Source organism: Puma concolor, chromosome D1, assembly GCF_028749965.1.
Source record: "Puma concolor isolate L17-30 chromosome D1, mPumCon1.1.hap2, whole genome shotgun sequence".
NCBI classification, from domain to species: Eukaryota; Metazoa; Chordata; class Mammalia; order Carnivora; family Felidae; genus Puma; species Puma concolor.
This window is the reverse complement of record NC_141676.1, coordinates 43547473-43574458: the sequence shown is the minus strand read 5'-3', so window position 1 is coordinate 43574458 and position 26986 is coordinate 43547473. Positions and strand designations below refer to the sequence as shown.

The following is a 26986-nucleotide window of genomic DNA, read 5'->3' as shown; positions in this document are numbered from 1 at the left end:
TCAGAGCAGCCATTAATCTAGGGATAATTTGGTCCCATTACTGAGGTAACACCCTTCTGAGGAACCCTACCTGATACCTCATGCGTCAGGAGATCTTTCCACTCTGGCTAATGGGAATACAAACCCATTCTCAGTGCTCTGTGAACCTTGTGATAGCTTTGCCTGCTACATCTGGTATTTTTCATTGGCCTCAGAGAGTTTCTTCATATGCATATGATGATCAATACTCCACTAAATACAGGAGAATCCCCTACAGATTTTCAGTCCTCTCTCCCTCTGTGCAGCTCTCTCCTCTCTGGTGTTCTACCTCACAAATTCTCATCTACCTTGGCACCCCAAAACTCTGAACTCTATGTCTCTATTCAGGGAGCTGCCGTGTTCTGTGTGGGTATCCCTCCTTGCACTCTTACCTATAAACAACCTTTTGACAGTAAACTGGAATAACTGTAGTACTTTTCTCATTTGTTTCTCTTTTCTCAGGAATCACTGTTCTATATTCCTATCGTAAATATCTGAAAATCATTGTTTTATATACCTTGTCCTGTGTTTCAGTTACTTAAGCTGGAAGACTAAATCCGATCTCTGTTGCTCCATTCTGGCTGAAAATGGAAATCCTCCAGGTATTTTGTTAGGCTCTTTTGGTACACAACTAGATGCTTCAATTATAATCGCCACCACCACCACCACGGCCATCTTTATTACCATCAGATCATCATCATCATGATCACTGCTATACTAACATTAATGAAACACTCACTATGTGCGAGAGGACTTAAGACTCATAATAATATTAACTCCCATTTCTCAAAGCAGAAAACTAAGGCTGAAAGAAGTTAAGCAAATTGTCCAAAGGGACAGGTGGTAAAAGTGGTAGAACTGAAATCTGAACAAAAACATTGATTTCCAATATTGATATTTATTGTAGATAAAAACTCTCAGGGAAAGAAGGTACAATAAGATGACCTATGTTTAATTTTGTTACCTTCAGCAAACTATGCCTCGTGTCATGTGGTCATGTTATATACAGAGGGAAAGCAATGATTATAGACAGAAACATTTTAGTGACCATAATCCTTTCAATTAGCAAATCATGAGATTATTCTCAGAACTTCTTCATTAGTGGCAGAAGCTTTTATTTTTTTTTTTTAATTTAAAATATTTGCTTTATGTCTTGGTCTATACATTTTTACCCACACATACAACAAACAATCTAATAAGTATAAGGAATGTTTCCTTTGTTATTAACATAAAATATAGTCAAGTCAAATTATATAGAGAACTCCCTAAGAATTTGCATGTGGTCAAGTGAGTAATAAAACTCAGTTGGCCCACAAAGCTGGAATGGTAAAAGCAGATGTAAACTTGAATTTAACCAGGGAACATTTTACTCATCCAGTAAAGACTTGGTTTGGTGCAGTTCCATTTGGCCAACTCACTTATAAAGTGACTTTTTCATGTTAAAATACCTAATACTCAATACTTGAAGTCAATACCGTCTGATATGTTCATACTCTAACAACTACAATTAAACAAAGTGCTGTGGCTTGAGTTGTAGCGTTCTCTTATTCACAAACAGAAACTCTTGGAACACAAAATAGGTAGCTTGTTTCTGTAAGTAATGCTATCTTATTAAATGTAAGCTGCTCTTGTTATATCTCAGTATTTCTAACAACAAAGCATAAATGTTCATCTATGTCTTTGGAGAGTTTAAAGCATGGGTGGCATTAAATTAATTCCTTTGGGCAGGAATTTTGAGATACTCAAAAACATTATGGAAAAATAACACATTTTCAGTGGCTTTGTAGCATTTGATGCTATTTTGTTGGCCTTAGATGTTTCCCTGTGAAAATTTAATAATTGCAAAATTTCTCCAAATGTAGTACTTTGGGCACATTACAACAATACATCTGCTCTGGCGTATCCCTCCGAGTAGATAAGTCAATGATACAAAACAATTGTCTCCCTGAACTATATTATAAAAACCAACCAGTACCACCTATAGGTACCAGCTGCAGCACAAAGTTGGAGCGCATCATCCATCCATTTCCCTCTGTCGCCAAGTACCTCCTGGGTGCCACATTTTAAGACACTGAAAATTAGTGAGGAAAGGCATCTATCAATGTCCCAGCCATAACTTGGGAGAGCCTGCATATCCTCTCACAACTACCGGGCATCAAAGCATGAATAGATGATGATACCACTCATTCCTCAGAGCCCATTTTATAAATGTGTTCAGAGGACAGTCCTTTATCAACAAACCATATAAGGCCCAGCACTAGATTCTTTTCTGTCCCCCTTTTTAAAATCTAAAGTTTTGAGAACCTCCTTTGCCGGTACTGTAAGTTGGCTCCCACCTGTTTCAGGAACTTAGAGAGAAAGTGTCACAAATCTATGAGAAAGACTGGTAATAAAACCATGGCCATTCATGCCAATGAACATTAAAAAATAAAAGCCAGGATCCAAATGGGGAAAACTCTTGAGAAGTGAGTTTGCAGATTTAGGTAAAGCGCTCGCAATATGGCACTATTGTTATCAAAAGGGAAACACCTGTTTCTCAGTGCTCAATCATGAAATTTACCATAAAGAGAAGCATTTGGGTTTCCTTTATGCTGCTATGCTTCCTGCTGCTTATTCCCAACCCAGCCTGGTTCACTACTTTTCTTGTGAAGCTGTTTTCCAAACTGTTTTCACAATCCTGCAAAGCAAGTACCTTAACTTGAGTTACAGGGCTGGTCCCTCTCTTTTCATTTTTTATCCCGGTAGGTGAGACTGCCCCTGCTGTGTTTGGTGGCTGTGGAGCTGATGGCATCTTTGCTCCAGGTGACACCTGCATGCTGGCCAGCTGAGCGGCATAGAGCTGCTGCAAAACAGGGGAGACAAACATTATCTCTTTAGATGCAGCTGAAATTGAGTTTCAAAAAACACAAAACAAAACAAAAAACAAAAACAAAACTTACCGTGTTGTTACATAACTACTCCCCTGACAACCTTGTGATTTCTCTCTCACTATCTTTTAAAAAGGGAATGTGAGAGCCCAAATAATATAAAGAAAGAATACTAGTATGGGAGCCATTGTCTTGTTCCTGGTGCTTGTAGCAGTAACTTGATGAACGTGAACAAAGGATTTGGTTGCTCTAGAACTCAATTTCTTCAGTACAAAAAGGAATTTGACTAAATGGTCTCTACGGTTCTTTCTAGCGCCTAAAATCTTTATAAAAAGTTCTTTAAATGTCAATATGTCCATTCATGCAATTTTAATATTCATGAACTAAGAAACTAATCTGAACTTTCCTAGGGATTCCTGGAAGAACACTGTTCTTATTTAATACTGACCAAGCTTCTCTGGGGATGCTGATCCTTCCGGATGATAAGAATGCTGCCTTCAAGATCCCCAGGCCCAACAGCAGGCATTGTTTTCTTGGGGTCTTATTTCTAGGCAGCATATAAAATAATCCTCAAGAGAATATAGACAGATTTGTGACCAAAAAAATGAAATGAAATGAAATGAAATGAAACTTCTCTTTCCTAGCACAGGATGTTAAATCCTTGACTGTTGTTTTATTAGCTTTTGGTTGAAATTGATAATAAATGAATGTGTTGATCTTCTATGGTTAGCCAGAATTCAGATGCCTCAGTCTTCACACTATTTAATGCTTGGGAACTCCATTCAAATATTTTCTTTTCTTCTTATAATCAAGATTAAGCCATTACCTTGACAGTCCTATGTGTATCATAATAAATAAGCTTCCTAGTTCATCAACCACAGAGAAAATAGCTCAAACTTTGTCATATTAGTAAGGGGGAAAAAAAAACAGGTGGTTTGTATGTAATTTCCAGCATTACTATCATTCAGATGGACAAATAAAAAAAATTACAGTAATCAAAAACAGACCTTTCAGCACATGTAATTAAATGAAAGCTTAATAAAGAATAATTTGCAAGAGCCAGATGTGCTTATGTCATGATTGTTGCTTTCTTTGGAACAATTTTTCTAATATAACAAGCCTCTAAAGAAATTAAAGTTTCATAATTCTGTATGTGCAATGACTCAGTGGTAAGAAAAATTCACAAGTAAGAGTAAGTCAAACTGCTAGAAGTTAGGGGGAGAAAAGGCTGCCTCTTCTATTTCCTTTTTACTCTGTGGTATCCTTTTCCTTTGAAATTCAGCCAAGTGTCTTCAAAAGAGGGGCAAGTGAAGCTTCTGAAAATTTGCTTCTTGGATAAAGCCACTGAAGAAAAGTTTGGTATTGAATGGAGTGAAGATGGTTGAGAGCTGAGATAGTGTTGGCTACATGGTATCTGGTATCATGACTAACGTGCCCTACGACTGAGTATTAAAGAGTCATGAAATCTTTGAGAGGCAGGAGTCCTTAAGCATCATTTATGCCTTCATTTTACCTCAATAATTCACAAGATCAGACGATCTTGAGTCCTCCAGGGAAATTCAACTAGTGAAAAAAAAAAAAAAAAAAAAACAGGAAAAAAAAATCCCTGGGAACAAATCTATTTTTTTAAAAGCTGACTAAATTCAGAAATCCTTCAGCTTGAACAAGATAGTCGCTTTTTAGAAATAATGTTAATTGCTTCCTCTAAAGCTTTGATAATCATTTATTTTATATCTCTCTCTACTGGTTTGTACCTATGAGAGGAATGACCCCAGAAACACTGAGATTCCTCAGACTTGGGGTTCCTCAGAGTTCCTTGTGAGCTGCCATCACTGATACAGTAGAAGCAAGAAGGGGCATCTCCACACACCACAAAATTTATAGAGCTGAGTAAACTGGTCAGTAGGAGATCAGAAAAGATTTAGTAGAATAAGCTCCGAAATAAAAAAAAACCAGAAAATAGAATATGATGTAAAGATAGAAGGCACTCACGAAAATAAAAATGTTCACAGTCTGTCTGACAAAATGTATAATTTTAGATATAAGTACCATGCTTTTCAGACTGAAGATTGCAGATCTGACCTGGGTAAAAAGAATGTCGTTCATTGAATAGGTATAGGCTTGCCAAATGATTTCAAAGATAGCTCATCTTCTAAGCTAACACTAATTGAATATGTTCTATATGCAAGGCTCTGTTTTAGGAGCTGTGGAGGTTTCAAAGTCTTGGAATAGGCATATAGTTTTGGAGAAGATGTAAGATATAGATCCTTAACACCTGACGTGCACCTTTTTTTGTGGCACTTACCACTGTTTTTAAACCTGTGCTTAGTTGTGTATATATGTCTTATCATGCTTGATAGACTGTAAGCTTATCGAAGTCATGATCAACCTAATTATTTCTGAGGGCAAGCAGAGAGAATAGTACCTTGCAAATAAGAGATAACCAATCAATATTTTTGAATTAACATACTATATAAAATTACTGGATGTTAAGAAGGAGAGATATTTTCTAAAACTGAGGCAAAAGAAGTAGTACATGATTATATTTATCATACATAATGAATAATGTTATGGTGTTGCGTTTCAAAAATAAATTAAATAAATAAATTCATAAACTAACTAACTAAATAAATAAATAAATAAATAAATAAATAAATAAATAAAAGAAAATAAGCCCAGCCCAAATTAAATTACATTGTTTCAAAAGAAATGATTCTTTTGAAGTCATTTGTTAAAACGTTGACTAGAAAGCTTTTTTAATAACTGCTGGCTTTAGTCACCTGTCTTAAACTTTTCTAACACAAATTCTACTGCTTGAGCAGCAACTGAGGGGTGGTATTGATTCTTCTTCTTAGTTTACTTATAAATTTAAAGTTTCTCTAAATGATACCACATCCTTTTTGAAAGAACATAAAATATTAGTTATCCAAGTAAATAGCTTTAGTTAGAAAAGTCCTTTGCAGACTAATGGTTTGGGAAAGAAAAGGGTTAAGCTCTGATTAACGATTACGCAAGAGTTTACAAAAATGTCACTCCACATAGGATTCTGAGATCATAGTTCACAGACACAATGATGATAATAATGAATATTCATTTCCAAACACAGTTGAGGTTTAAAAAACCAACAAGGTAGTAAAGCTTATAACAGACTTAGCCAGAGTCCCATAAACATTTAAACTTTGGTGAAGACTATTTCTGTAAATATAGACTTTTTTTCCATTTCAATTTTGAAAAATGTTCGGTGATTGTTTGGGATATTGAGTTGTTTCTTTATCCAAGATATATAAAAGTCATGCAGTGCATATATGTAAAAATGAGCCTAGCTAAATATTTTTCAAAATTATAAAATCACTCAGATTTTATTGGAGCACTTTAAGAAATGCTTTCACTATTTTATGGCAGAAATATTCCACCTTTAGTATTAGTTCAGTTTTAATAAAGTAGTCATTATTAAGATTTTGGTAAGCTGAAAACTGACATACTTCACATCTAGAACTGAAAGGGCCTTCACAGATCATTTAGTCTTACCTCCTCATTCTTCTGATGAGAGGAGGACTAGAGAAGAGAAGTACCACGCTCAAGATGATATAACTAGATAATAGAAGAACACTTTGGCTCTCATTCCAACATTACCATTTAAAGTACAAATGGCTATATGATGAACCAACCTCTGCACATCACGAGTACATTTCCAGCATTGATGAATTTGTTCAACAACAAATCTTTATCAAATGCTTACTATTAACTAAACACTATGCTAAACACTGGAGGTACAACAGCAAGCAACTCGAAAACAGTTACTGCCTTAATGGAGCTAGAAAGAAAACCTGATATTAAATAAATGCTTAGACAGTAACTGTGAATTATGTTCAGGTTAAGTGCTGAGAAAGAAAAATACAGAATGTCAAAAGACCATCTAACAAAGGCATTTAACATAGTCTGGAGAATCAAAATCGCTTCTCCAAGGAAATAACACTTTAAGTAAGAATTAACCAGGAGGAAAGGTTATAAAGAACATTCCAGAAAAAAGAAACATTGATTATTATGGCCCTGGGGTAGAAAAGAAAGTAATGTTTTCAAGATACTAAAAAAGGGCCAACATGAAAGGATGGTTAAGTGTGGGTACAGTGCCATGACAAGAGGCTAGAGAGGGGTAGAGTCTTAAAGGCCACATGAATCATTTTAGACTTTATTCCCCCAACAAGAAGTATCTAGAAAAAGCAATGAATTAAAGCCAAGACACAAAGAATCTTTTCTATGCTTTACCACCAACTTATTGATGAATCTTTTAAATACATTGGATTAAGGAAGTCCTATGAAGATATCATAAATCCATACCTCTAATACTATTTCTAGACTTCTGTGTCCTGAGACTAGCCTTCAAAAAAAAACCTATCTTGCATTTGTATCCTAGTGACACTTTAATAACTAGGGCTACTTACATTCAACACAAAACAGTAGGTCCTACCAGACTCAGCCTTATGGTGAAATTCTTTTGTGTGAGTGTGTGTGTGTGTGTGTGTGTGTGTTTGCTTATTTTTGAGAGAGACAGACAGACAGACAGAGAGACAGACAGACAGACTGTGAATGGGGTAGGGGCAGAAAGAGCGAGGGAGACACAGAATCTGAGGCAGGCTCCAGGCTTTGAGCTGTCAGCACAGAGCCTGTTGGACGCTTAACTGACTGAGCCACTCAGGCGCCCCTGAAATTCTTGAGTGTCTTCAAGTAGATACACCAGTCTATGGCCAGGACCTAAAAAATGTATTTTGTCAGAGTCATCTTATAACACTATTGTACTTGGAAAGAGAGGCACGTTTTGCCCCGTACAGCCAAATTCATGTCAAATTATGAGTGGTGTCAGTGTATCTAATACTTAACATAATATGAAATATACATATATAGGTATATACATTATACATACATAAATGTGTGTATATATGTATACATATGTATCATGTATATACCTGCTTTCTGGGATAAAATCATGTAAGCTCTCCAATGGAAAACCCCATCGAAAAAAAGGTGCAAGGCTTATATTCTCATAATCGCATGATTTTCACATAACCACATAACCACTCATCCTGCCATTCAGTCATCACCCTCATTCATTCATGTGTGAATTCAACAAGCATATATTGTACGCTAACTCGGTCAGGTTCTGTGTTAGGTATTTAACATTTATTATTTTATTTAGTTTTCTAAATAATTATAGAAAATGGGAATTATTATCTATTTTATAGAGTCAGTCTTACTTTAAAGTCCATGTGCTTTACATAAGCTCTACAGTGAATTATAATGAAACCCATTTCCTGTTCCTAGCCACCAGACAAGAATCATTGTCCAAGGAGAAGAGAGATTCTGATGTTGCTGCTGTTCTGAGTTCTCAAATAGCAAACTATATTTCCAGATGTCTTGCAGTGACTTTTTCTAAAATGGCACTTCACAGCCCTCACATACAGAAAGGGTTAATGGAACCACCAGCCAGCCACCTTGAAGGAGCAAGGGGCGCAATTTTTATCTAAACAGCTCCCTTCTCCAACTGATCTTTGAGCCATAATAGAAGACACTTGAAATACCCTAGTGACACATATTGAAGAGACTGATAAAGTAAAAAGAACTATGCAGAATATAGGTAGAAATAGGGGAACTTGATACAAATGGAAATTGACAGGGGCTTTAAATTGGCACCAGTATGCTCCAGTATATGGAAACCAACAGTAAAAAAGCAGGCACAACTTCACACACCAGATTCTCTTTGGAGTAAATTCTCCTGTGTTTTGTCATTTCAATTAGAAAGGGCATTTTAAAGTGGCCTGTCGGAATCTGGCCCAGAGAGAAAGAAAAAAAAAATTTTCCCCTCAAATATAACTAGCCTATTGGTGGATAACGAAGAAAGGAAGAGAAGGGAAAATGCTCCTCTATAAAAACAGATTCAATAGGGACTACTGAAATTTCAACCCCTACCCTTATATTTACCCCACCTGCTGTGGTTCCACATAATATCTGGGAACCCCAGATCCCTGGCCCTGGATAACTCAGATTCTGTTCTTGTATACAACACACTACTCGGGGGTTGGAGAGGGCAATAGAAGATGATGGAGTCGTGAGACAAGCAGGGTTGGTAGGGGAGCATCTTTAAGGAAATGTCATTTACTTGAATGATGCTGCCTAACACTAGGCCCCAAGCCTGGCTCAGTTCTCCAGGGACATCCTGGGTTTTGTTACCTTCTCAAAACAATGCTGATGACCATTCCCCCGCCTACTGAGCAAGGCATGCTATAAAGCTGGACAAGTTCAGCTGTGAGGCTGTGAGAAGGTAGAACGGAGACAGGGGTAATTAAGCAGCATGATTTAGTGCTTGTTCAGCACAGGGAAGAAAATATGTCAGTAACAAGTCATTACAGACTGAGGGCGGGGGGAACGGAGAAAGCTTAAAAATAATTTGAAAGAGATCACAAATACTTTTACTTCTCATAAACCTCCAATGTCAACAAAACGATCCAGGAAATATAGCTGTGGTTTTATGGAAGGAAAGAACTGAAGTCCTTGTTTTTCAGCATAGAAGGCACTTGTTTAGCTATACCCCTAATACTTGACACCAAAGAAAATTGGCTGTAGGGATAGGAGATGAGAAGGAATAAGGGAAGAGCTACCACACCCACTCCTCACGTATTGGGTTAATTTCCAACTCAACCTTCTCACTTCTCCTGCCATATTCTTTCCTTTTCTGTTAACCCCTCTTGTTTGTCATACTTCTACTCATGTTTTGAGTCTTGGTTAAAAGTCACTTTCTCCTTAAGGCCTTATCTGAACCCTGTCTCCCTTGTGCTCCCCCCATATCTCATCATCTATTCCTGGGTACTTTACGGAATTTTTTTTTTTTTTTCAATGTCTCTATCTCCCAGCAAATTCCAGGCTCCTTAAGGGAAGGACTGAGTCTTCTTTAACGTGTCCTCAGCACCTAACATCATGCCTGATATTTAATATATGCTGTGTTAACAATGATCACTAAAGCTCCTTTATTTCTCTTCTTGGCTCTATCTTTTTGGAATTGTTATCATTTCTGCCCACACCTTTTTCTTATTATACCTTTGCTCACAGTCTCCCCAAAAGGATCCCCAGAGATGGAAGTCTCTTTCTTTGTTTCCATCTTCTTGAACTTATAACATGTGGGTTCATCAAGTCATGCATTGATTTTCTTATAAAGAAACACCAGATAACACAATGTTAGCAGAAGGAAGAATTGTAAACATCATTTAATCCAATCCCTTTGCTTTACAGATGAGGAAAACTCAAGCCTAGAGAAGGAAGGTGATTGCATAAGAATACCAACTGACAAGCAATAGATAGAAGGAAATCTAGAACCCAAATTTACTATTTCTCCCATCCAGTGTTCACACAGACTCTTTTCTTCTTGTCTCTGTTCTCTTAGGGAACTGAGTGCAAATAGAATATGTACATTTTGTCAGAGCTTCTGATCTGGACTTCATAAAAGGGTTGTTTTCCCACCATTCCCCCAGAATTGAAAGAGAAATGTATCCTATATATATTTGAAAAACAATCATTGGGCACCCAAAAAATAATTTATGTGGTAGAAATTTATTTTAATATTTGTTTTTAAATGTGCAGATTTTAAAATGCAACGACAGTAATTAGCTTAGGTAATTATCATCATGTTAAGGTGTTTTCAGATTTTTTAAAGTAAAGTTTATGCAAATATACATAAAGAGCCAAAAAGCTGTCTCAGGTGAGAGTGGACCTATTTCATCCCCTTTGAGACTTCAGCTATTTGCCTTTCCACAACAACCAAAGAAAAAATAGAACAAGCATTGACTGTAAGGCATTGGAAAGCCAGGACCTGTTTAATTCATTTCATTATCCCCTGCAGCCGGCACAAGAATGTCAAGTAAAGAAAAATGAATTGAAAAAAGAGTTTTCCTGGCTGAAGATCCTCTTGCTCATTTTCCCAAGCACTGAGTAGCTCCTCTGACATAACTCATTGTGCTACTGGGGTGGGAGGAATGGGAAGAATATGCTGGAAGTGGAAGAGAGGAGAAGCTGTAAAAGAAAAGAAAAAAGAAAAGGGGAGAGGCTCAGGTCAATGGTCCTAGCCTTACATGAGGAGACATTTTTCAAAAAAAATTCTGAATCCATCAGGTTGAGCACCCAGTCAGTCGTCTGCTACAAAAACAAAACACAACAAAACAAAACAAGACCAAAAAAACACAAAAAAACAGAATTCATTCTTGGATGACACCAATTATATTGGAATGCATTCAGAAGAGCTTTTCTTCATAGAACACAGTTGCATAGTGGAAATAACTAAGCATAGACAAAGCAACCCCCAATAATTTTAAGAAGAAAATCCAATCTCTCCTTGCCTTTCCAAGTATCTTTCAGGGTGCCAAATAAAATATGTAAATACATAATGTTTTATTTACAGAAATAAAGTTCGGTCATTGAAACAATTAGTACTTTGGTTTTTGGAGCAAGGTATTCGAAGAGGTGATAATGAGGGCAGTTGTAAATCGACATTATGGGAACGAACCTGACTGTTTTCCTTCTGTTTCCAAGAGCTGGGCAGGCAATGCTGAAGAGACCCAGTTCTCTGAATGTGCTCCAAGTGGTGCAGCCTGCATTCGTAACGCTCCTTTAACTCTCTAGTCACAAAACCGTGGCTCATCAGGGAAACCTTAAACAAGTGCATCTTGACTCTACCAATAGGAAATAAAAACTCATCGAGGAGTCCAGAAATTGGATTTGAAACCGAAGTGTTATTTCCCATAGCCTCAAAGTCACAGGGAAGTTTCAGGGGGTGTATATATTTGAGTACAGGCTGAATTGAATAAAGTACTTTCAGTAAATGAGTAGATGTTAGGTCCCTAATATTTAAAAGCATTGTTTCTTTGTAACCAAAAGGCGAATTTTGGTTTGGATTCATGCAAAAAGTATTTATTGGCTGGCTATTAATGGCCAGGTACTATTTGGGAAAACAGGAGTGAGCAGTGACTTCGGGTAAGGGGGGCGGGGGGAAGATGATGAATTAGCACGCAGATGTGTAACTTTGATGCTAATATGTGCCATGGAATATAAAGTGACCAGGTATATGAATGTAAGGGAGGGGGAGTTTAATATAGAGTAGGTCAGGAAAACTAAAAGAAGGGTCATTTGAGTAGAGACCTGAAAGAAGTGAGGGAGTAAGGCGTGTGATAACCCAGGAAAAGCATCCAGGGCAGAGGCAAAGGAGAGGTGAATGTCCTGAGGCACAGAGATGCTCGTGTTTGGCATGTGTGAAGAACAGCAAGGATGCCAGTGTGGCTGGAGCAAAGTGAGCTTGGAAAAGGGTGATGGGTCAGATGTCAAAAAGGTATCAAGGAGGCCAGATCATGTAGACCTTAAATACTACCAGACTGACTCCGGACTCCATTCTGAGTTTCCGGGTTTCTAGGAAACAACATCACAACAACATGGCAGACCTGGAAATCCCTCAGCAATACCCACAGAAAAATCTGGAGATATGCCAGGACTGCCTTGCCTTGGCCCATGATGACTGCCAAGAAACCAGATGCTGTTGCTTGAAAAATATTCTACAACTGCTCAGCTTTTACACCCTTCGATTTCCACCCGTAATGAGGCCCCCAAAACAACAGAATGAAGATAAATATGAGTAAGTATGCAATGAAAAAAATAAGTTTTTGTTCAAATTGTTAAAAATATATATTTGGGAAAATAAAATTGCATGAAAGAAAAGTATAGTATTTTCTAAATGTCATTTTTCTTCACTTTAATTGATGGACAGAAAAAATGTGGCTGGTTGGAAATAAACATGTCTGTTATATGAAAATGTTTTTAGTGTTTTTATAAACTGAACTTGGTTTTTAATTTCTCAGGAGACTATGGAAGACTGAGCATAAGAATCATGCGAGTGAACAAAATTCATACCTATGATGAAATGCACAGATTTATTACACAGAAATTTCATATTAATAACATAATATTCATTAATAATATTAACCTAAAATGAACATTTGTAATAAATGTTGAGGGAGATAAGGATGCATTTTGAGTTCACTTTGAAGTGATCAAGTAAACTCGACAAGAAATAATACAAAACATCCTCTTCTTATTTTCCCTTTTTATTTTCTTCTATATTTTTTAAATTCAAATAAATGTTTTACCCTGTTTCCGAGCCACCTCCACTAACTGTCATTTTTTGAACTGCGAATTATTAATATTGCCAATTGGAGAACTTCAGCATATTTTGCAGTATGTAAATATGCCATCTGTATCCTACAGTAATACCCATGGCTTACTCCCTAATTAGCAGAAAGGAATGATACCTTATCCATAGCAGCCATGGTAAAAATCATTCAAAGACTGTGTAATAACTACATAACACACTTTATTGTCACTAGATACGATACTGATACATATATCAATAATCCACCTTTAAAATTCCTTATAGCAGATAAAGCAAGGAATGGTTAATATAAAGGACTAAAGAAGACACTTAGAAAAATAAGGTTTATATGTTGCCGTGAGAAGCAGGACAGCATAGTGATTAAGAGTGCACACTCTTTTGTCAGAACTAATCTCAGGAGAGTTATTTAATCTCTCTGGATCTTAAATTTCCACATCTTTAAAATGGGAAAAATAATAGTACTTACTCCAAAAGACTGTTGTATGGAGTAAATGAGTTAATGCACATAACATACTCATAAGAAGGGCACACTATAAAGACTTGATACTTGTAGGTTCTTATTCTTATCAGCATATTCTCTTTAAGAGATGTCACTCTAACCATCTTACTCTGAAAAAAAAACATCTGGCATTTTTATTCAACTTAGCAAAAAATATTAGGGATACAAAGATGAAGAAGATATGCAGCCTCTCAGGAGCTCACAGCAAGGACAGAAGGGAGAAAGGGAGAGAGACACAATATGATAAAAGGCAACATGGAAGCATTTACAAACTACCACTGAAACACCATCACTGGGAACAATTAGGGTTTTTCCCCCCAGTTTCATTGAGATATTGGCAAATAAGATTGCATAAGGTTTATTTTAATGTTTATTTTTTTTTAAGAGAGAGAGAGACAGACAGACAGAGCGTGAGTGGGAGAGGGGCAGAGAGAGACAGAGACACAGAATCAGAAGTGGGCTCCAGGCTCTGAGCTGTCAGCACAGAGCCCGACACGGGGCTCAAACCCATGAGCCGTGAGATCATGAACCGAGCCGAAGACAGAGTATTGACCAACTGAGCCACCCAGGTGCCCCCAGATTCTGTAAGGTTTAGGTGAACAACGCAACAATATGACCTATGCATATATTATGAAATGATAACCACTGTAAGGTGAGTTAACACACCCATCACAGTTAGTTTTGACTGAGAACAGTGAGGCAGGCTTTGCTTACATCAAAGCTCTGGCAAGAGATCCTATGTTAACTAAAACTTATAAGTGATCCTATAAAGTTATTTAACCAAAAATAAATAAATAAATAAATAAATAAATAAATAAATAAATAAATAACAATAATCCTAAGCCAAGCTCTAGAACACACACAGTGTTTAGGCTAACAATTTCTGTTCTGCTTTTATTAATGGTCCCCTTTCACAGCCCATTCCTTCAGGCTGGTACCCCAAGACTGCTTCACAGAACTGTGATGTTCACACTAAAAAGCCAACCTGGGGGCGCCTGGGTGGCTCATTCGGTTAAGCGTCCGACTTCAGCTCAGGTCACGATCTCGCAGCCCGTGAGTTCGAGCCCCGCGTCGGGCTCTGTGCTGACTGCTCAGAGCCTGGAGCCTGTTTCAGATTCTGTGTCTCCCTCTCTCTCTGACCCGCCCCCGTTCATGCACTGTCTCTCTCTGTCTCAAAAATAAATAAACGTTAACAAATAAAAAAATAAAAGGCCAACCTGGCTCTGAGAAGCCTTAAGAGTTATAAAATACGCCGCTCTTCTAGTAAAAGGAAAACCACCCTTGGCTATTTGTTTAGGGAACAGGAACTTTGTTTTGTTCTTTTTTTATGGTCTGTTGCTGGCCAGAGAAAAATTTTAAGCATTAAGGGTCCTAACATAGGAGGATTTTTTAGAATCTCAATAGTCTGCGTAAGCCTACCATGACACCTCTGGAAAACTCTCATTACATGATGTAAAATCGCAGCTTTAGTTTGTTAAGAGGGCAGGATTCCGAGTGGACCGTGAAATATTTATGTCTCTATGCAGCTCTTTGAAGGAATAATCTTATGTTTTTGTGCCTGTTGTGGGTCAGAGGTTCAGATCAGCACTTCTTTCTGTGACTCCTTATATATTTTACTATAATTTACAGCTCAGCAAGAGGACTCATAAAACAAAAGTGTCTATTTTATTTCAGCAACTAATTCTAGTTAATCAAAGATTTCCAGCCAAACAACCCAGCATGAAACTCTGCATGGAAAATATGAGGAGAACAAAGCATTTTGTCAAATAACACATCTCATGATGTAAACACATATGTCTCTTAAAGGAAATTTTATCGTTTCCACATTATCGGCATACAAAAGGAGCATTCTTGTCGCAGACCTGGTGCGACTGTGGAGGCATCGTCATTGGAAACAAGAGCCTGATTAGGTTCCCACACAGATATGAATAGACTTTCCTTTTTTAGTGAAATAGCTTTTATTCCTTTTTAAAACAGACTGGTAATTGTCACCCTAAAAAACACTGAATTGTACTAGGGCAACATTTGTTTCTGCTCTTTTTTTCCCATCTTTTTAGAATCAGCCAATAACGTTACTATCCCTTCTGGTTGGTCCTCTTCTGGAAAGTCTGAGTTAATCCACAGCTGTGTGAATGTGAAAAAGGGACACAGCAGGCAAAGTCTGTTGGGTCTCTTGTCTGCTAATAAAGTGCACAGTCTGCAGGACAGATGTTAAGAGGATCTGTTAAATAAGTCAGTGGCAGAGATCCTGACCTCCGCCAAGGAACATTTTATTATTCCAGAAAGGGGCATAATTGCACAATTAGAAGAGCCATAGCTTTTCTTTATAGATTTTTGCTCCTTGCTTCATCATTTGGTTGAAATACAGTATCAAGGTCCATTCACTGAGAAACAATGTGATAAATATGATTGGGTTTAGTACAAACTTCAGATTACAAGATTTCCCCAAATCCCCAGGAAATGGTTGCACCTTGGCTTTGCTTCAATCTTAAACAGTTTTGTTTATTCTGCATGTATCATTACACTATTTGCACAGTTTCACATGCCACAGGGTACCATTGTACTAAAGGGACTATGAATCTTAGCAAATATAGTTCCCTAACTATTAAATCTAGTGTAATGGGAAATGTAAACTAGAGATCAAATTAATAGAGGAATATCACATCATAAAGTTGTACGCTATACCTTATACCACTTTACCATTTACGGTGTGAATAAAATCATGTCTGCCACATGCATTGCAAATTCCCAAGTGTGGCGTAAAAGGCACTTTGTGATCTGACCCCTTGCTTACCTTTCCAATCTTACCAACTATTGCTCTTGTACACCTGGCCTGTGCCAGGCTGTCGTTTCCTGAAGGTGCCACGCTGTCTATTGCTTCTACACCTACAGGCATCCTTGCTCTTTGTCTGGGGTGCTCTTTCTCTTCTCTGTTATCTCTGCTGCTCTGTATCCTTGCCCCATAAACCTAGTGAACTTCCACTCTCTTTTCAAGATTCAATTTTAACACCATCCCATCCATGAAGATTGCCAATATCTCCCCAGGCAGAGCTTAACACTTCTTCCTCCCATAGTGTTTTCATTCTGGATATACATCTATGTTAACAATTACCACATTGTCTACTAGATTGTGGGCCTTCTGACGGCATGGATCAAGGCTTGATCTTAGTATCTTGCAAGTAGCAAATCACACTTACTACACAAATAGGCACTTCATCAACATATGGGGAATTAATGTAGGAGCAGATTAATTATTTAATTTTTTCATGTTAATACAAGTTTATATTCTGGCCTTGTCACTGCTACCATCACTATTACAGGGTCTTATACTTTAATATACCTTAATATTTTTTTAAAGGATAATCTTCATTAGGTTGGTACATTCAATTGCAAAAAATATATCTCTACAAAAACTCACCCCGCCCACTTGCACCTAGAATAGGTGGAAGTTATATTGGGCTATATTGTCCTCTTGGCCACGCTTCAATTTTGATCAATTTGTTTCTTATGAATTTGTTTAAAAGAAGCAATCAAATTTAGTTCTTCACACTGTCGCTTCACAATTCCGCATATCCTAACCCAGGCCACTACCAAAGTATGTGGCTTTGGTCAAGTTAATCCATCTTTCTGGACCGGAGTCTCTTCAAATATAAAACCAAAAGATTCACATAATACTTGACAGTGTATAAAGAACTTTGGATACGGATTTTCTTTTTTATTCTTTACAACTGCCCTTTGGGGTATGTATTACTCCTAATCCCATCTAATGGAATCTGGGCATAGAAAGATTAATTTGGCCATGCTCATGGAACTGGTGGTAGAGTAAGGATTTGACCCTCAAGGCCTCTGGGGGTCTTTCTGGCTCTGGAAATCTATGCAATCTTACGGTCTCATTGTCTATGTGTGAAGGCTTTTCTTTCAATATGGTGCCATTTTTTCTCGGTTAGTGGCAAGTCCAGTCTAAAGTATCTTTTTTGCTGCCTGGCCACCACTTCTTTCTAAAGAGCACTGCATGGGGCCTTATGCTTTTTGAACTCAGGAGCAGTCATTAAGCATAGGTATTAGGACAGAAAGATTTCAAAAAGCCTGTACACAACCAGCTTGGTCAACCAATAAGTGAATATATTTCTATACATATATACCACATGATTAGCCACATGTTATCTTTTCTTTATCACTTTCAAGTGTTGCTCATTTAGCTGATTTCCTCTCTAGGCTATTATCATAAGAGGTCAATAACTTGCTTAGCTTGCTTGCCTAAGAGAGTACCTAAAGCATGTAGGATATGCTTTTTAAAATATTTTTTTTTTATGAATGAATGAATGGAGAGAGATACAAGTATAAGGGTATGGAGAGAAATGATGTTTATTGAGTACTTACTATCTAGTAGATATTGTGCTAGGTGGCTGGATTATGTTACTTCATTTAATCCTTATAATATGGGAGGTATCATTATCTCCATTTCACTGATGAGGAGACTGAGGTGCAGGGGAAGTTATCTCAAGGTCTCATAGCTCTTTTTTTTTTTTTTTTTTTTTTTCTGGTCACAGAGCTCTGTTAACTGAAGGGGTCTGGAGGAACCAAGAAGCACTGCTTTCTGACAGAAAACATGTCAAAGAGCATCTAGCTGCTGAAAGGTTGTTCCAATACATGGTGGCAAATCATCACCTAATGATACAGTCATCTTCCTGTTTCATAGTAAAGTATATTTGTGTTTGGTAATAGTGTTTTATAACCAGGAGATGTGGCAGAGGTAGATCTAAAGTCAGGAATGGTATGGCTGGATATAGATTAATTATGTATGACTATTTTGCTCTGCGACTAAGAAATGTCTCTTTATTAAAATGATTAAGAAATGCCTCTTTACCAACATGACTGATAAATGGACGGGGAAGAGAAGGTCTTCCACCCAAATTAGTCATATCCAGGCCTCCACTATCTCAACAAAGCTTCTCGCTCTCTCTTGGTTGTGTTACATCTAAGCCAATGATTTAACTGTGCATTATTCAGAGACTGCCCCTTGGGCCGTGGAGCAAACACTTGCTTGGAGGCGAAGAAAATGTTCTGAGCAGGTAAACAGCCACACTGCAGAGAGGGGTGTTTTTTTGTAAGGGGGCTAAGGAACTCCTAAACTCTGGATGGCAATCCCAGTATAGTGAGGACTACTTGGAGCACATGCTTCAATCCATTTACTGACAGTGAGTATTTCTCCTGCCTTTTTTTTTTTTTTTAATTTATTTGCTTTTTTTCTTTTTAAGCAGACCAAGTGATACTCCACTGAGAATGCAATGCTAAACCACTTTTCCTTCAGAGTTTTTAAACTGGGCCTCTGAGAAGGAGTTCGATACAATTCAATGACTGAAGTAATACCTTTGTCCATTTGAGCATTAAATGGCCCGTTGAAATACAGCTTAGTTAGAGGGAATTTCAGAAAATAGTACCTTCTAATTTTTTTTTTAATTTCTCTCCCAGCTGATGAGAGCAGAGCTTGGAAAATGCAGCTCAATCACTTTCCACAGCCTCTCAGGTCAGCCTCTCACCAGTGTTAATTAAATATAACCCCCTTAGAATACGAGAGGTTAAGTGAGAGCAATGCTGTGTTCTTCTCCAATATACTACCGTGAACACAAATGGCCATAATCTGTTTATAAGAAGGCTTCCTTGAGCACAGAGGTCTCACTAATGAAAAACTATAAGAGGAAAAGCTACATAATATGTCAACTGTTCATCACAAAGTATATTTTAAACTACCTGTTTCTATACCCATTGTGTTTAAATAACACATATCATAAAGGAAATTGGTGTAACAGATGATTTCGGCTCTGGGTAGCAAATGGAGACCAGTTTTCAATGTGATAAAGTAAAACTGTAAAAGCCAGCACATATTTCAGTACCTAAAAGTCTTCCTTCCCCTCAAGTTAGAAAAATTTCCCCCAATAGCTGCAAGTATTAGTGTATTTTCTCTTTTTAGCAGATGCTGTATCTTCTGTAGCACAACTTGACCAGACTCTAAAACTGGAAAATTGCTGAAATAATGGTTCTATACCAGCTATTTTCAATTAGAAGTCTTTTTAAGCTATTGGGTTTACAGTTCCATACACTGTCCAGAGCTATTTGTAAACTAAATCACTTAAAATAAAGCTCTTTAATACTCTGTAATTAGTCTTGTCTCTCTGAACATGACTTTACTGTAAAGGCTCCTTCCTGACTCTCCTATTGTCCCAAGATTGCTGAGAAGAAAGCAGCCAAGCGATAATTCAACATTATTGCTGCTTCAGTGCACTAATCGCTTAAAGAGCAGCAAAGACTCTGTGCTCTCTGCCCCACAGCCCCAGCAGCCTCCTGGCCTGAGGCAGGCATCCTGACCCAGCTATGGCCAGATGTCAAGAGGAATCCCCAGCTCCTGATGCAGCAGGCGCTCCATTCCAGTATGGTCAAACATCTGCTTCCTCTGCTGGCATGCAACCTGCTGAACATGCTCAGAGGGCAGCACAGGCTAGGGATGGGCAAGGACACACTCCCCAGCTACTCCTGGAGACTCATCAAAACTTTGAAATTATAAGACAGCTCCAGAAACTCTCAGAAGAATAGAGCTATGGCATTCAGGAAGAACATTCTAAGCATTTTCCTCAAAAGAAAACTACAAAATAAGATAACTCAGATTTCATGATAGGTCTTCTTATTCTTGTTAAATTCTGTTAGGCTTGAAGTTTCTTCTGGCCACCTAACTGGAAATTTGGAAACTACATGAACTCTCTGGGATTCTGAGAATGTCATGTTGACTTTGAAACTTTCCCCTTTTGTAATTTAATTAAACTACATTTAATTCACTTGAATATTGTAAGAGGGGAATAAGTTATGCAAGAAAGCATCTAAATGACTGTGCTTCCTACATATTGGTCAGCAGAGTTTAAAGCAAAGAATCCCGGTCAAAACACACTTAAACCATCTATTATGGTCCTATTTTGTTTAATAGATGAGTAATCTGGTTCAAGTTACTTGATCCATCGAAACTTCACTTTCTTCTTCTAAACTATGGGGATAATATTAAAGCACACTTATTATAAAACCTAAATATATAATTAATAATTATATAATATATAATAATATAGTATATAACATAACATACAATTAAACTATAAAAAATACAATATGTATTATATGTGTGTTTGTATGTGTGTATCTGTATACATATAAATAATATCCATACTATTCTTATATCTGTTTTGTTTTGTTTTTAGAAAGAAATTCAGGTTTCCTTTGTTAACATCCAATTCACACATCAAATACAGGTTTCCTGCCAAGAATGATTCCACTCATCCTATGGGATCTCCATAAATAGCATCCATAAAAACTAACGAACATTCCCAGGTCCTCACCAAATTTCATACTTACTTCACTCTGAAAGACAGACTTACTTATATACTATTATAATCAGAAATAATATTCCTTTACTGAAAGTCAGAGTATATGGTGTGCTTAATACAATTGAAAAGATGAGCTTGAGGAGAATTGTGAGTGTTCTAGCCAGAAGTGACTGCTGGAATAAAATTCTTAGTCTTGAAGACCAAAGCGAAGCTGAGGATAAACAATCGAGTAGGTCTGTTTTTAAAAATCTGCCCATCCAGGTTCAGATGTATAGGTAGATAGATAAGAAGGGTATTTCCATTAAGACAGGTAAGATTTGCAATCCTAACTCTTTATCACACATTTCTTTCTGCATTTTCTCTTTCCCCACTAGAATGTAAACTCCGTGAGAGCAAGGACTTTGTTTTATTCACTGCTATTTCCTCAATATCTAAAACAGGTTTTCTCAAACTCAGCACTAGTGATATTTTAGACCAGATAATTTTTGTTGGTTGGGGTGGGGGGCTTTCCCCTCCATTGTAGGATATTCGGCAGCATCCCTAAAGGCTTTACCCACTAGATGCCAGTAGTATCTCCACCCTCATCCCCAAGTCATAACAAATAAATTGTCTCCAGACATTGTCAACTGAACCCTAGGGGGCAACATTGCCTCCCACTGAGGGTCACTGGTCTAGAATAATACTTGGCATGTAATAGGCACTGAGTAATTATTTGTTGAATAGTTGAATGATTAAATTTGTTATGTTTGAATTTTCATACAAACTTTTCCAAATTTCCTGAGCATGGTCATTTATAAGCTCCCCTTAGATTTTGATACAATAACACGTTGAAACAGTCATAATCAAAGCAATAGTGTAATTTTGAGTAGTAAGAATTAAAAGAGAAAAGCTGTAATACTTCATTCTTACTCTAATTTAAATGAGTAAATGAATTAGAGTGAGAATTTGATAAATATCCCCAAAACGGATATTCTAGATTAAAAACAACTCTATTTCAAACAGGCTTTGAATGAATACTGTATGTTTGCATTTTGTAGAATTTGAGATAGTCAACACATGTATACATTTTAAGCAATAACATTTTTATGCATATCAATCATTTATTTATTTTTGTTTTAGTTCATACTGCTCAAGGTCAATAGCATTAGGGACATTACTGATAAGGTACCCAAGGATCATAGTCTAGATTAATTTATATATTACGACATCAAAGTTTGGTTACATGTATCATAGCTGGTGCTATAAGAGAAATATGCAACGAGGAATGAACTCAGTGCAGTTTCCTGGAATTAAAGAATTCTGATTTAAGTCCTAAATTTACCAAATGACCAAAAGGAAGGAGGTCTTGGGAAATTTATTTGGCTCTATTTTGCCTCCATTTTTTAGTGTATAAAGAGGAAATGCAAATATTTGGCCAACCCCACATTTAATAATTATAAATATAAAGATATCGGTATTTATAAAACTAAAAACAAAGCTAAATTAATTCCTCTCAGTCTGACTCAAGATGACCCTACTGATGTCATCAATTATAAGGGAGCAATGAAAAATTGAATAGACAATGATTTTTTTTAATCTACACAGCAACCAGTAGAGTAACAGTAGATTTTTGGGTTTATTTATATTTAGGAAAGAATCCACTATTAGTGCCATTTAGGCTTGGAAGTTTGTGTGTAGGTAGGTAAGAGAATCCAGTTAATATCCTAATCCTAATAATCTAGAACAGTCAAAATAAAGCATGATTGTTTCAAATCAGTGTAGAGAGCTTAAATTGTTATAAATTTCCGTGAATTTACAGTTTAGATGGATTTGCACAAATAGACATATCTGTAGCACATGAACTTTTCTACAAATAAAAGATAAAGGAAAATTGGCAGAGTGGTATTAACTATGTGCCAGCTCTAGTGGTCAGTTTTGTCCGTCCACTGGGGCATGTCTGTTAGGGGAATCCATCCAACTGTAGCTTCTCAATCTCTTTTAATCAAAATAGCATTAAAATATTTTTGGATTGGAAGAATTAATATTGTTAAAATACCCACACTACCCAAAGCAATCTACAGATTCAATGCAATCCCTATCAAAATCCTAATGGCATTTTTTACAAAAACAGAAAAAAAAACCCTAAAATTCATATGTAACCACAAAAGACCCTGAATAGCCACAGCAATCTTCAACAAGAATGAAGTTGGAACTATCACACTTCCTAATTTCAAAACATATAGTTTTCAATAAATGGTATTGGGAAAACTGAATATCCACATGCAAAATAATTGGACCTCTATCTTAAACTATACATAAGAATTAACTTGAAATGGATTAAAGACTGAAATGTAAGACTTGAAATCAAGATCTCGAAGAGGTATCTTCATTCCCATGTTCACTGAAGCATTATTCACAATAGCCAAGGTATGGAAGCAACCTAAACGCCCATTGGTGGATGACTAGATAAAGAAAATGTGGTATATACATAAAATGGAATATAATTTAGCCTTAAGAAAGGAGGAAATCCTGCCATTTGTGATGGTGTGGATGAACTTGTAGGACATTATGCTAAATTAAATACACCAGACACAGAATGACAAATACTGTGTAATATGACTTACATGAGGAATCTAAAATAGTCTGACTCATAGAGGTAGAGAATAGAATGGGGTTGAAAGGAGTGGGGGAAGAGGGAATGGGAGGTATTAGTCAAAGAGCACAAAGTGTCAGTTAGAGATCTACTATATAGCATAGAGCATATGGTTCAGAATTCTGTACTGTATACTTAAAAACTTACTATGATGGTAGATCTTATGTCATATATTCCTATCACACAAGGTAATAATAATAATAACAATAACAATAATAATAATAATAATAGTGGGTGATGAATATGTTTATGGCATAGTTTGTGATATGGTTTCATGGATGTGTACTTATCTCCAAACTCATCCAATTGTATGTAATAAATATGTGCAGCTTTTTGTATGCCAATCATACCTCAATAAGGTGATTTTTAAAAACAATTTTGTCCTGCTCAGTCTGTTCTGTTACCTGACATGTCAAAATATTTCACCATATCTTTTTCTGATTTAAATTTCCTAAATATTGCATATCCTGACTTATTCTATGATTGGAAACTGGAGTGAAGCATTTCTGAAAACACTAGAATGTTTTGCTTTCAAATCTTCCAATGTATCCTGAATCACACCATCTTTCTGATTTCCCAGGTAGCCCCTTATAACATACACACATACAGATACATAATACATGATACCAAGCAAACAATACTTTGAAACTCCAGTTTGGTAAAAAGTAAAAAGAGGAATAAAAATACCTGTCACTATTTTAGAAACCATTGCATCTTACAAGCCGTCTATTTAAATACAAGTATTCACACACTGGGAGCTCCCTGTTGAGTAGATTAATTAGTGAGGCTGGAGCTAAATGCATGTTGGTAGAAATCTTACATTAAGAGAGATAGAGAACTGCACTAATTTTCTAATTCCAAGGTTCTGGGCTCCTGGTAAACCATCTCTGTGAGCACACCTGAGCATCCCATCAATCACATAACTTAAACACGGTGATTAACAGGGCTTGGATGTGAGAAGAGCCATACTTTCTCAACTTTTAGGCATTACCTTAAAACCTACTGAAAATCACATTTCTAAAAGAAAATCCAGTTTGCCCAATGTTTCAATGTGTGGGTAGGTATAAACTTACTCTGTTCAACTGAATAGAAGTTCAACTTCAAAACACTAGGAAATGTCTTCATATTTTGCACCCTTCTTTTTTTTAAAGCTTATTTATTTATTTTTGAGAAAGAGGGAGGAGGAGCAGAGAGAGAAGGATAGAGAGAATCCCAAGCAGGCTCCATGCTGTCAGCACAGAGCCCAACGTGGGGCTGGATCTCAGGAACCATGAGATCATGACCTGAGCAAAATCAAGAGTCAGACGCTTAACCAACTGAGCCACCCAGGCACCCTGCACCCCTCTTTGACCTGCCTATATTTCTTTAACCTCCATCAAGATTCACTTGATACCTGGTGTTTTTTAAGAGCATACCTAAAAATAAAAATCTGTTTATATGAAATAGGGCCTCACTAAAAACAGGGCACCTGACTGAACATATCCAAGAAAAATGTTTTCAGAGCAACTTGGGTCCCAGATAGCAACCAAAGATGATATTCATTAATTCATTCATTTCACCAAATGCTATGCCAGGCAATATTGGGGATTCAACAGTAAACAAAAGAGACCAAATCCCTGAATGCAGTGACTTACATTCTAGTAGATTGGAGCTGCCCCTCAGTAGTACTTCAGGCAGCAAAGGTGGAATAAAACTGCTTATTGGAATGTTGGAAAGTGTTTTCCTATTTTGCTGATTTTTTTTTTTTTTTTTTTTTTGGAAATCTAATACATGACTCCTTATCCCACTTACTATTCACAACAAACCTGAAAAATGATTATTATCCCCCTTTTACAAAAAAAAAAAAAAGCAATTAGAGAACAGTATAGGACAACATAGCAAGTAACAGTGGAAACTCTTTCAAGATTCTGATTCCAAAGCGGAGTTCATTCCATTAGTCCACAGCTCATCTACTCCCAGTTGTAATGGTATTCCCGAGTTCCATCACACTCTTAAGTCAAAGGGGGTGAGGGCAGGCTGATTAAGGGAAAAGCAAGCATTTCCCCTCAAAGCACAACTCCATGGTTGGCATCCTCAAAACAAGCTTTGAATCAGTGCATTCCTTTTTCTCCACTGGGTAGCTAGTAATAGGTCACTCTAATCAACTCTTTATTCAACTCTCTATTAGAAGTCACAACCTCCCAAGCTTACCCAGAAAAACTAACTCACCCTCTTGTTTCTCTAAAGCACTGAGGCATGTTTACAACTGCAAACAAGAAAATAGGGTATGAGCCAGAGAAGAGCATCTGAATACAATATCATAAAGATTCAGGCTGGAACTGAAATAGAATTAGAGCATTCTCAAGGTTGATGGGTACTTCTTCACGTTCCATTTGTAGCATGAAAATTGACAATATCATTTAAATAAAATATGTGTTTGCATTTACTTCTGCAAAAACTTCAATTGTTCTCCTCCATCTTTGCAAACTTGGCAAGACTTTAATAGTTTCATTTAAGAGTAACTTACGATTTATAGGTTTTCCTAGTGTTTTAAGGCTCTAATTATACTCCTTTCCTCAAATCTCCCCTAAAGTACACATAATGCTCATCAAATAAAAGTGAAGATGTACTTATATTGATATTTTTCAAATTTTCATATTTAATTCCTTTCATTTTAGGCTACTACCCATACTATCATTATAAGAATTTGCTGTTAAAATATGTTCCAACTAAAGCTTGGTAGGCTTTGAATGCTCGATAAAAATCATTCTCTGAGGCTAATGAAGACAGAAACTCTGCCTGTAACAATATTAAGTTTGTTTTCACTGGTGATTCACAGAAGTGAGCAATCTGTCAGTAATACATTGAGTGAAATTACTTGTCTTGTAGGAATAACTGCTGACAGTCACTTTATCTCAGGGCTGACCCAAACATATCCCTGCTGACAAACAAATTACTATGTCTAACTTTGAAAAGGTAACTAGCTTGTTTTTAATTTTGATTGGTCTTTCAGAATACCCTATACATATACTCAGTCCCATCCTTCATTGTATTTAAAAAAAAGCCACAAAAAGTGTTTTGGGGGGACAGGTGTGAATTAATGAGAAAGAAAAAAAAAAGGAAGGAAAGAAAAACTCCATCATTTGGCACTAAGAAAAAGAACTGTGATTGCTTCTTTCCAAGACCATTATGCAGATAAAACTGGTAAGTGCGTCTACCCAACATTAAGACTGGCAGGGCCGCCAGTGACTGACTGGGTGAGTGAACACATTACTGAGACAGTATTGTAGGAATTAATTTTCTTCAATAAAGTGATTTTTAAGGCTCATATATTTCACAATCTAAACATATGTCACTGTTTCATAAACAAAATAAATGGATTAAAATAATACATTACCAATATGCTGACATGTGGAGATATTT

General features: G+C 36.8%; 1 protein-coding gene and 1 long non-coding RNA gene across 31 annotated transcripts in view; one reads left to right on the top strand and one right to left on the bottom strand.

Annotated features, from left to right (window-relative positions):
- The window catches only part of SOX6 (SRY-box transcription factor 6), a 717975-nt gene that overhangs the window by 86372 nt on the left and 604617 nt on the right, over nucleotides 1-26986 (bottom strand). For 27 of the 30 annotated variants that reach the window (XM_086677891.1, XM_086677876.1, XM_086677881.1 and 24 more), the window contains one exon: nucleotides 2711-2860. In XM_086677891.1, the coding sequence (XP_086534017.1) occupies nucleotides 2711-2860 (150 nt within the window). The remainder of the gene's footprint in view (nucleotides 1-2710; nucleotides 2861-26986) is intronic. The other 3 variants (XM_086677884.1, XM_086677901.1, XM_086677902.1) reach the window with 1 other exon arrangement.
- On the top strand, nucleotides 553-3630 carry LOC147576623 (uncharacterized). Its single transcript, XR_015240977.1, has 2 exons — nucleotides 553-620; nucleotides 3296-3630. It is a non-coding gene; the product is annotated as an uncharacterized LOC147576623 (long non-coding RNA).